A 12,421-nucleotide genomic window follows, 5' to 3' on the forward strand; every position below is an offset into this window, starting at 1 on the left:
TCACCGTTTACTCAGTACTAACCAGCATGGGTTCGTGAAAAATCGTTCATGCCAAACTAATTTGCTGGGTTTCTATGAAGAGGTTAGCAAAAACCTTGATAATGGAAATGCTGTAGATGTGATTTTCCTAGATTTTGCTAAAGCTTTCGACACAGTACCACACAAGAGGTTGATAAATAAAATGTAGGACCTGGGATTAGGGGCAAATATCTGTAGATGGGTAGGGAACTGGCTGTGTAATAGAGAACAAAGAGTGGTCGTGAATTGTGCCGTATCAAATATGACACCAGTACTAAGTGGAGTGCCACAGGGTTCGGTTCTAGGGCCCATTTTATTTAACATTTTTATTAACGATATTGGGATGGGGTTTCTCAGCAATGTATCCATCTTTGTGGACAATACAAAACTGAGCAGAGTTATTAAATCATCAGAAGATGTCACCACGCTTCAAAATGATCTTTACAATCTAGATGAATGGGCAAAAAAGTGGAAGATGAGGTTCAATGTGGACAAATGCAAGGTCATGCACCTTGGCAGACATAACCAGTGTGCTAGTTATAACCTAAGCGGGGATGAATTGGGTAATTTTGTACTCGAAAAGGATCTAGGAGTCCAAATAGACAACAAACTGGGGTGTAGGGCTCAATGTTACAGTATATAGCAACAAATGGAATGTGGAAACTAGGGACTCAAAAGTAATTATGCCTCTGTACAAATCATTGGTTAGACCGCACCTCGAATACGGAGTACAATTCTGGGCCCCACACTATAAAAAGGACATCATAGAATTAGAAAAAATCCAGAGATGAGCAACAAAGCTTATTAGGGGAATGGAGACTTTAAGCTACGAGGAGAGATTAAGCAATTTGGGAATATTTACACTAGAGAAGAGACGTTTAAGGTGGGATATGCTCAACATGTATAAATATACCAGGGGCCAATATAAGGTACTGTCAAACACCCTTTTTTCTACTAGAAAGGAATCTAGGATGCGAGGGCACGAGTTTAGATTAGAAGAAAAAAGATTTTGTTCAACTAGAAGAAAAAATGTCTTTACAGTCAGAGCAGTCAAACTTTGGAACTCTCTTCCAGGAGAAGTGGTGTCAGCAGACTATAAATACGTTTAAAAAAAGGTTGGATAAACATTTATTGGTTAAAAACATCCATGGGTACGAATAAGTAACATAATCTGTCTTTAAAATATCAGAACATACTATAGACCAGGGATGGGGAACCTTCGGCCCTCTAGATGCTATTGAACTACACATCCCAGCATACCCTGCAACAGTTTTAGTATGGCCAAATAGCAAAACTGTAACAGGTAATGCTGGGATGTGTAGTTCAACAACAGCTGGAGGGCCAAAGGTTCCCCATCCCTGCTATAGAACAAGTAGGGTTGCCACCTCTCCAGGATTTCCTGGATTCTCCCTGAATTGGTGGCAACCCTCCAGGATGTTTTTGCAGTCTCCCGGATTCAGGGATTCTCCCGCAATCCGGGTGACTTTGAAAGCCTCCACAGCCTCCCAACTGAGTGTGCACACTGTCAGCGGCATAGGGAGGGTGGTTCCAGTGGAGCATGAGCTCCGGGTGCCAAATAGGCCACAGGGCATGCACAGTGTGTCTTCAGCACTTGTGAGTTGCTGCTGCCCCACAGCTCCCTCTACCTCCAGAAATATTTAAACTGGGCTGCGGGAGAGGACGGAGGAGCACTGTGCAGCCAACAGCTTAGGATGCTGCAGCAGCGCTTCCTCCCAAACTGAGCCACGGAGGAGAGATAAGCCTGCTGCTACTGTGGTTCAGTCGCAGGGCAGAGCCCTCTGTGCTGTCAGCTGAGGAAATGGTGAGGCCACTGTGGAGTGGGGGATTTTTGTGTGTGGACGGTCAGTGTTTGGGGTAGATTTGCATGTTAGAGAAGTGAAGGGTGGGGGAGGTTGCTGTGAAGTTGTTGTCACTGGTGTCAGGGTGAGGGGAGGATATATGAGGTATCTCTGTGTAGGGGAAATGTGTTATTAAATGTAACAATAGGGACTTCAATACATGTCTGTATTAGAGGCCACGCCCACTTTTCTGAAGAGGTCATGCCCGTTTTAAAAAGTCACGCCCACTTTTCCGTGAGCGCACATGAAGGTGTGTGGGGGAGAATCTCCAGGAATCAAAGATGCCTGAGATGGCAACCCTAACAACAGGAGATAAGCTACTATAAACATAGGTTGAACTAGATGGACGTAAGTCTTTATTCAGCCTCACCTACTATGTAACTGTGTAACTAAAGGCCCCCATACACTATGAGATTTATCTGACCTGTAAAATTGCATCTGATTTCCCCTGAACTTCCCCAGCAGCTTCCCAGGAGGCCTACATACAATTTGACACTTGATGTGCCATTTTTTTCATCCAATTTGCGTCAGATAAATCACATGATTTATCTGACGCAAATTGGATGTGCCATGAGATTTATCTGATGGGATGGCTCTAGGGAGTGGCCTAAACGGTGCTATACCTTGCAGGTATTACTGTTCTGCTCATTATCACACAAAAGACACAGGGGTTTGAAAGCTAAATTTTGGTCTATTTAATTACCGTTTTCAAGCTCATACAAACAGTAAATGGTACATACCTAAATAATCTCCACCAGCACAGGTCGTCAGCTCCCCGCTGCGTGTCCGAGTCCAATGACGTCACTGTTCAAACTGGCCGGTATACATCGCTGGACGGTGACATCATTGGACTCGGACACGCAGCGGGGAGCTGACGACCTGGGTGCGGCGTTGGTGGAGATTATTTAGGTATGTACCATTTACTGTTTATATGAGCTTGAAAACAGTCATTAAATAGACCGAAACGTAGCTTTCAGACCACTGTGTCCACAGTGAAAGAAGAAATAACCAATCAGAAAGCTGCAACCCTAATCGCTTCCATCGCTCTACCTACCTTCCCCAGCGCCGCCATGTTGGGGGTGGGAGGGGCCAGTTCCGTGCGTGCCGTCACAGCATAATGATGTCGGGCAGGACTGGAGCCGGGCAGCAGCACACAACAGGGCGGGAGCCGCGGGACAGCGTGAGTTAAGCGGTAGGCTGAAAACGGCAAAGAGTGCCGTGGTCGGTGCCGAAATTTAATTAAATGCCCCCACTCCCCCTGTGCAGTGCTCCGTGTCTGCCCTGCCGCTGCCTGTCATATATTTTGACAGGCGCAGGCTGCGGCAGCCAGCAGCCCACAGTTACACTACTGAGTGTACAGAATTGGAGGAGGGGAGGAAGCGCCTTTAAGGGCCGGCGCCTACCTGCTTTGCAGGCTGTGCTGAGCGGGTAGCGCCGGCCCTGATATGGGGTTAAGGACCTAGTGACCGGGTATGGGGGGCATAGAGTGTAGGACATGGGGGTAAGGACCCAGTGACAGGGAATAAAGGGCATAAAGTGTGGTACATGGGGATAAGGGCCCAGTGACAGGGTATAGGGGGCATAGAGTGTGCTACATGGGGTAAAAGCCCAGCGATGTAGTATAGGGGGCATACGGCTTGGTACATGGGAATTAGGGCCCAGTGACGGGTTATAGGGAACATATAGTGTGGTACACTATCTCCCCCCCCCCCCATTCATGTATGGGCACAGTTATAGGGTACAGAGAGTGTGGTGAGGGTCTAGTAGTGATGAGACTTTTTTTTTTTTATCTGTAACTCATTTACTTGTTTGCTCTGTGTGTATATATATATATATATATATATATATATATATATTATATATATATATTATTCCATGGCTGGCTATTACACACATACACAGAGCAAACAAGTAAATGAGTCACAGATAAAAAAACATAAACGTCTAACCTGCTCATCACTAGACCCTCACATTCTAGTGGGAGTCCGGGCTCTGCTAACCGAGCCTTCATCCAGCAGCAGAGGAGAGGGGGGAGTGCTGGCATATAACAGCAGAGCAGGGGGGGAAGTCCGGGCTGAGCTGAGGGCTCTGCTGCGTGTGCTGAGTTGACATCTAGCAGCAGCAGCAGCAGCACGGAAGATTCTCCCTGCCGCCCTCTGACCTCTTCTTTCCCGTGGTGCCTGTCACTTCCTGTGACATGTTACAGCTGCTGCTGCTGCTTCTACACTGGGGGCTGGAGGAGGTCCACAGCGCCCGAGGGAGGTACCCGGCGATATATCGGATCTGAAACATCGTGGGTGCTAAAAAGCACCCAAGATGTGCCCAGATTCCGATATATCTTATCTTCAGCAGGTCCGACGCCCTGATCCGATCTGATGCGCACGGGACCGCGCATCAGATTAGATCAGATGTCAAACACATGCGATTTTCGGCCGATTTCATCCGATTTATCGGCCCAAAGGGCCGAAATCGGATGAAATCGGCCGAGAATCGCATAGTGTATGGGGGCCTTATGTAAGAGGAGACAGTGTGGCATCACAGACCCTCCCTGAAAACACTTGGACACGCTTGTGTTTTTCTGACACTCCCAGAGAATGGGCGGTTACCACCCCCAAACGCTGACTTCCTGTCAGTCAAATTGTGAGGGATTGCGATTAGATCCATGTGCGATTCTTGTTGTTATGTTGGCTTGCACATGCACGGTAAGATCTCTAGACAAGCCCAGTCATTCTATAATAAAACGGATTGTGAATTCGCACAACAGTCATCAACTCTGAATCAGGCCCACAGTCAGGTTTATGATTTTTAGGTCGACAGGAGCGTGAGTTTTTCATGGTTTCTTGGTGGCTATGTCAACATAGGTCAGTATGGACACCAAATGACTACTGCACTCGCCATGCTTCAGGCACGGTGCCTCGCCACACTATTATAACCTAACTCTATGCCCACTTGGATGGTACAGTATGAACCAAGTCGGTCTAAAGAAAAAAAAAACATGAAAAACTCATATCGACCTTGTCTGTCTATCACGTGGTTGGTCGACCAGATATTCATTGCCAGCTTGCACATAAATACCGCTTCCGAAAAAACTGCTGCTTTGCATTGGCAGATTTTCAGAAGGCTCAAATCCGTATCCCCGACTGGTCTGCAGCGTAGCCCAGGTTGGGAACCGCTGCCCTAAACCTTAAATTTCTCCTGTCCATCAGTGCATGATCCTCCATGATCCTGGGTCTGAGATCCGAAAGCGGAGAGATAATAGACAGACCTCATAGCATGGAGCTGCCAGGTCACATTCTATTGTGAGCAGTAAACTTTGTTATCTGTCAATAGCTGAAAGTTTATAGTCTAAACACCACCATGGTTTACACAGGAAATAACCTCTGCTCCCCTTTACACAGTGTGTGCTGCCCAGGATTTATTTACACATGGGATCGACAGCAATATCAGCATCTGTAATACCCGTACGATAGTAATACACGTACACATTAGGCGATCTCCACCACTGCCGATATCGGCGGCAGCAGGCACCCAATATGTGCATTCACACTTGCCAATGTTTGCTGGGGGGGCGATGGTGGAGGGGCCCAGAAGGGCCGATCTGAGCGATATCATTTTATGTTCTCCTCTAGTGTGTATGGTGCTTCTGTCTTGTAGAGGTTCCCAAAAGGGGGGACAGAGGGAGTCATCAGCAGGGACATTTCAGCAGCTACAGCAAATCCCTTGCAAAGAAACTCCTTAGTGCCACCCCAGGCAGAATCTGAAGAATATGGGAGATTAGGAATACAATGCAGGGCAGCAGGAGATGTATGACTGAAACAGGAGCCTCCTGCATAATGTGGGAGGGTAGGCAACTATGCAACCTTTCACAGCACACCTGGACCCCAGCTGCCCCGGCTATAACCCAGGCTATAAGTTAGGTCAGGCATGCCTACCCTCCCGGAATTGCCGGGAGGCTCCCGAAAATCGGGTCCCCATCCCGGCCCCCCAAGAAGGTGGGCAATCCTCCCACATTGGCCAAGCAGCCCTCGCACCCCCCTTCCGTGCTGCACTAAATACCGGTTTTGCGGGTCTGCGGCAAGGGGCGGGGCTAAAATGGTGCAGATCGCATCAATTTGCTCCCCCAATCCGAGGGACCCGCTAATTGCTTTCTTTGAATGCCATAGGGGCGGGGCTTGGTGACGTCCGCCTCTCCCCACCCCCCTGACAAACTACTATCAGGTCTCCTCTCTGGGCTTCTCCCAAAGAGGAGAACAGAAAAGTCGGCAAGTATCAGTCAGGTGTGAAAGAGATATAAGTATATTTCATAATTACATTTCTTTCAGTGGGATTTAGCTAAGCAGCTAACTTCCACATAGAGGGTTAGAGGGGGAGGAGCTGCAGTGTCAGGGGGGAGGGGGGATCTGTATAGAAGCTGTCTATTGCACAAGCTGCCATGTACACAGCTTGTATAGACATTCTGGGACAGTACATTTACACTAACAAGTTCCAAAAGCAATATATTGCCAGAGCTGGTTAAATTAGATATTTGTAACATCCCCATATTGCGGTATTGGGATTGCAATCCAGAGCGAGAGTGAACGGTCAGTAGATATCAGTGATATATACTGTATTACCTGTGAGATGAATAGCCAGGAACTTACATTTTTCAAAAGAACAGTAAGACAGCACATCTAAATGATTATAAATATGCACCTTAATTAGAAACATATTAAAGCATAATTCTTCCTAGTTGTATATAAACGTACTGTCTACATAACACATGAAATATGCTGCATTATGTACAGAACACTAACTTATTTAATTGTTTGCATTTTAGATGGCGTTTTATACCTGTGGACCGAATGAAGCCATGGTTGTATCAGGTACCGTTTCTTGTTTCGCACACTTGTAGCCTAAATTACAAACTATCGGAAGAAGCTTGGTAATTACCAGTTTTTCCTGTCTCATCTCTTCTGGCTGCTGCTAATGTCATGTGACTAGCATGGCAACCACAGTCATATGATGTATTCAACAGAGGGGCTTTGGAACAGCTCTCTGAGCTCTCTCTCTCTCTGTACTGTAAAATGCTCTGTCACCTGCCTGCCCATCCTGGAGAGAATGCCCCACTGATCCGGTCTGAATTGCCCCATTAGTCTATACGAGCATCTCCTGCAGAACTTGTGTAGTGTGGTTGTGTAGGTGAATGAGTGCAGGATATAGAATGCAGTCCTGTTTTTGTTATTGTCTGGAATGTGTAATATGAAGCCACAAAACTTTTTCCCTTCACCCAGTAAGGTTGAACCCAACCTAACCGATCACGCTACAACCGGTTCTTTTACTTTTTTTGTTTGTTTTTTTATTTATTTAAAGCAACTTGACCGTATTGATGGTCCTGACTTAAGGCGAGGTCGGTATGATCAGTCACCAGAAGCTTCATGTACTGTGCAACTAGCTGATGTGCTGGTTTTAACTGTGCAAATGTTTGCTGGGTGGAACATTTTACTCCTTTTTCACCCCATTAGGAGTCGAATTAAAAAAAAAAAAATCCCTGCTTAGTGGGTGGCTGCAAATAACTGTCACAGGTTTCAGACCACCCAGCAGGTCACATGTTCCAGGCTCCCCGGCAGGTGCACGGGAAGAGTTCACCAACTGTGACATATTCCAGAGCAGATGGACATTTTGCCACATAAGTAACAGATCAAGACCCCCATTTACCATTGATCGCATTTACAATGCGATCTGGGCGGAATATTACCGCCCAGGATCGCATTGTAAAATGCGATCATTTCGCCCCAATGTATTATCTGCAGGGCGCATGCGATGCCTGGTGCCGGAAGCCGGGGTGTCATCACATGCGCGGTTATGCGCTGACCCCTGTGACCGCACTGCCCCGCTCGGCAGTGCGATGTGTAGCCATAGGCTAGAGGGACAGGGTTGTTTGTCACTCGCACAGGACTGTCCTCTGATATTAAAGGGACATTACTAGGACCCCCGTAAGTAATTGGTAAAGTACTATGTCTATAGTATAGACTTAGGAGGTGTGCTACCACTGGACAACAAAATGTATATAGACACAGCGTTTCAGAAGAAAATCTATATGCCTACAGCACTCTGCGTTTGACTTGCAGAATTGGTGACTCTAGCTCTCTTAACCCTGAGACTGTCATAATTTGTCATAATTTGACACTGGTTCCGTGAGACCCCTATTTAGGATAGCAACAAGCAATATAGCATCTATCCTGACAAATAGGGGACACAGAACATACAGTGCTAAGGCAGTTTGACTTGTTATTATTCAGAGAGCCAGTTACGGGCATCTCTCGTTCTGAGGGGTCACAACACTATAAACCTGTGAGGACATATCTTTATCTGAATTGAAATAGAACAGATGACAGTGCGTCGCCATCCAGCCACCTTTTTTTTAACACACCTATTCTATCTTTTTGTCTATCACTCTTATTTAGTGTTATCTGTGTTTTATATTTCGCAAGTTTTTAAATAATGAATTAAAAGTTAAATATTATTGTATCATTTTTGTAACAGGTGCACCACACCAGGGACAATCTTTTTCTTGTTTCTTCTGAAACGCTGTGTCTATAGCCATAAGCTACAATGGGCTGTCGCCATACCAGAATGGCGATAGCCCAGGGGTGCGATGCCGGGCTGCCCGATGTCAATACATCGGGCAGCTTCGCATCCCCCATAGAAACCTATGGGGGATGTGGCCGGCGGCGCTGCAGGGGGGATCGCAGCAGGGATCAGAGATTCCTGCTGCGGTCCCCTGTCATACATTTCAGTGATACTTAATATTTGCGGTTAACACCCGTTTTCGGGGATTTAGCCGCAAATATTAGTTGATAAATGGGCCCCTAAAACCTCAATATTTGTCTGCAAATCTACAGACTGAGACCTACGCTGCAGACAATGGCATCATAGAAATATGTCACTCATAAAAGTAGGCCTTCTGCTAAGGATATAAAGATGTATAAGGAGATATTTATTTATTAAAAGACAAATGGAAGTTTTGCACATAGCAGCCAACCAGCTTCTGGCTATTGTATTATAGTTGGTACTAGATAAATGATAGCTAGAAGCCGGTTGGTTGGGTGACATCTGCACTCTGTGTTCTTTAGAAGGTCTGATAGGTCTCCCACATTGATGCCACCCAGATAATTTTGTGTTTTACATGAAAATTTACTTTTATTTATCAAATGAGCTGCAGAATGAATAGAACATATAGTCAGGACATTGGCAAGGTTAGAAATAATGGGGCAGATGTATTAAGTCTGGCGAAGAGTTAAACTGGAGATAAAGTGGAAGGAGATAACGAACCAGCCAATCAGCTGTGTTTGAAATATGGCAGTTGGGAGTTGATTGGCTGGTGCGTTATCTCCTTCCACTTTATCTCCAGTTTAACTCTACGCCAGACTTAATACATCTGCCCCAATGATTTTTATTTGAAATAATTATTTTGTCCTTCAAACTATGCTTTGGTCACAGAATGATCCTTTTGCAGCAATTACAGTATTGCAGACCTTTGGCGTTCTAGATGGAAATATGAATACATTTCACCCCACCGCTTCCTGAAGCTCCTCCCACAAGTTGGATTGGCTTGGTGGGCACTTCCTGCGTACCATATGATCAAGCTGCTCCCACAACAGCTGAATGGGGTTGAGATCTGGTGACTGCGCTGGTCACTCCATTACAGACAATACCAGCTGCCTGCTTCTTCCCTAAATACTGTAGTTCTTGCATAATCTGGAGGTGTGCTTTGGGTCAATGGGCGGGGTGTTCTAACATCCGCTGCCCTACATCGCCCCCCTTCGCCGGGTACCGCATTCTTAATAATCGCATATGCTCTAACACAGTGGTTCTCAACCCCCAACAGTGCACGTTTTCCAGGTCACCCGGCAGGTGCACAGTTGCACTCATTAGTCACTGACATATTTTAAAAGATCACAGGTGGAGCTAATTATTTCACCTTTGATTGTGTGTGGCGACCTGGAAAACGTGCACTGTTGGGGGTCCTTGAGGACCAAGGTTGAGAACCACTTCTCTAACGTATGCGATTATTAAAACAAGGGACAGCTCTTGCGAGAGACGCGGGAGTCCATCTGCGCATACGTAGAGTGCCGGGGCCGTCCCCAGGACATGCTGGGAGGGATTCGTGATGGACCCCTCAAACATCGCTGCGATAAGAAGCCCATAGGCTGACACTGCGGAGGGGCAATAGAGCATACAGAAATGCGTAAAAACCCGATAACAGGGGTTTTACCGTATTTCTGCTTTAGAGCATCCTGCCCATTGTCCTGTGTCGAGGGGAAAATTGGCTCCAATCAAATGCTGTCCACAGGGTATGGCATTGCGGGATAGCCTTTTACCTTGTACCAAAGCAGCTTCAGACCACCACATTATCTCCACCATGCTTGATAGATGGCGTCAGGCACTATTCCAGCATCTTTTCACTTGATCTGCATCTCACAAATGTTCTTCTTTTGATCCTCAACACTTTTTTCCAATCTTCCTCTGTCCAATGTCTGTGTTCTTTTGCCTATATTAATATTTTCCTTTTATTGACTTGTGTCAGATATGGCTTTTTCTTTGCCACTCTGCCTAGATGGCCACCATCCCAGAGTCGCCTCTTCACTGTAGACACTGGTGTTTTGCAGATTCCATTTAATGAAGCCTTTAAGGCGTCTATTTCTCACACTACAGACTCTGATGTACTTTTCTTCTTGCTCAGTTGAAGACTAAGGGCCTTATTTTGGTTCATTCTTTCTGACAAAATCCTTCTTAGATGGACAAAACCATGGCCCTTATTCTGATCGGTGCGGAAATTCCCGCATGCGGACGGACCGCCGATGTTGATCGTCTGCGCATGTGCAGAGGTCACTCTGCGCATGTGCAGGCGATTTCGCCGCACGGATTCTTTATACGCCGCACAGGGGGCGTAGAGGGGCGTGAGGGGCTACTTAGCCTCATTACCCTATGCATACGCCCCCCGTTTCATGGGCGTTCCCATGCAAACGCGGGGCGTATGCATGGTAATGAGGCCGTGACGCGTGGGTACGGGGCAGGCATCTGACATCGCCGGATGTCAGCTGCCCGCCCCTATACATGATTTCACACGGACAAGTGTCCGTGTGGTCTTGTGTTGCGGGACCTGGTGGAGCGTGCGGCCCTGCATTCGATGTTCGGCGACCATCGAATGCAGGGGCTGCTCCCACCATGGAGGAGGCGTATCCCCGTACAATTTCATGCGGATCGCCACATATCCGCATACGGACGGCAGGTGGCGATCCGTATGGAAGGCGGGGATTCGCCTGCACGGTTGCGGCCGCATATTCTGATCGGGCTGCACCGATCAGAATAAGGGCCCATGTGCACTGCAGGGGGGCAGATGTAACATGTGCAGAGATAATTAGATTTGGGTAAGTAATTTTGTTTCTGTGCAGGGAAAATACTGACTGCTTTATTTTTACACTGCAATATAGATCTCACTTTGAAGTAAAACCCCACCCAAATCTAATTCTCTCTGCACAAGTAACACCTGCCCTACCTGCAGTGCACATGGTTTTGCCCATCTAAGAAGGATTTTGTCAGAAAGAATGAACCAAAATAAGGCCCTAAGTGGGGGGCTCCCACTTCTCTTTCTACTCTGGTTAGTGTCTGTTTCTGCTGTTCTCTGAAGGGAGTAGTACACACCGTTGGAGGAAATATTTAGTTTCTTGGCAATTTCTCACATGCAGTAGCATTCATTTCTAAGAACAAGAATAGACTGTCGAGTTTCACATGAAAGTTCTCTTTTTCTGGCCATTTTGGGAGTATAATCCAACCCACAAATGTGATGCTCCAGATACTCAACTAGCTCAATGGAAGGCAAGTTTTATAGCTTCTCTAACGAGCAAACCCCTTTTCAGTTGTGCTATCATAATTGCACAAGGGTTTTCTAATCATCCATTAGTCTTCTAACACGATTAGCAAACACAATGTACCATTAGAACACTGGAGTGATGGTTGCTGGAACACCTATGTAGATATTCCTTTAAAAAACAGACGTTTGCAGCTAGTATAGTCATTTAGCACATTAACAATGTATAGATTGTATTTCTGATTAATTTAATATTATCTTTATTGAAAAAAACAGTGTTTTCAAAAATAATTGACCCCAAACTTTTGAACGGTAGTGTGTGTGTGTGTGTGTGTGTGTGTGTGTGTGTGTGTGTGTGTGCGGCTATGTATGTGTCGACCAAGACCCTGTCTGTCATCCGGATACCCCACAGGGAACACCGGAAGGGAGCCTATTGTTTACATGGTATCGCTAACACACTTACTCACGGCGAAACTCCATCAAAGGTAATTCAGAATGATCTCTTTATGTTTTCTTTTGTTTCCAGGCATGTGTCGCAGCCCTCCTGTACTGATTGCCGGTGGCCGGGCGTTTGTCCTGCCCTGTATACAGCGGGTTCAGAGGTAAGATACAATGAATGACTGCACATGTGTACGATACACATTGCACATGCGCAAGGGGAAATAGCGAGTAAAAATGTGTATGGTTCGTTATG

General features: G+C 46.3%; 1 protein-coding gene across 2 annotated transcripts in view; it reads left to right on the top strand.

Annotated features, from left to right (window-relative positions):
- The window catches only part of LOC146036170 (flotillin-1-like), a 39,621-nt gene that overhangs the window by 7,073 nt on the left and 20,127 nt on the right, over nt 1–12,421 (top strand). The window contains exons 1-3 of one of the 2 annotated variants that reach the window (XM_083160023.1): nt 4,101–5,176; nt 6,694–6,739; nt 12,254–12,329. In XM_083160023.1, the coding sequence (XP_083016149.1) occupies nt 6,694–6,739; nt 12,254–12,329 (122 nt within the window). In that variant the 5' untranslated portion in view covers nt 4,101–5,176. Of the gene's footprint in view, nt 1–4,100; nt 5,177–6,693; nt 6,740–12,253; nt 12,330–12,421 lie in introns of those variants that run through there. The other variant, XM_083160022.1, reaches the window with a different exon arrangement.

The sequence above is a fragment of the Crinia signifera genome, chromosome 9 (assembly GCF_055691185.1).
Source record: "Crinia signifera chromosome 9, ASM5569118v1, whole genome shotgun sequence".
Lineage (NCBI taxonomy): Eukaryota > Metazoa > Chordata > Amphibia > Anura > Myobatrachidae > Crinia > Crinia signifera.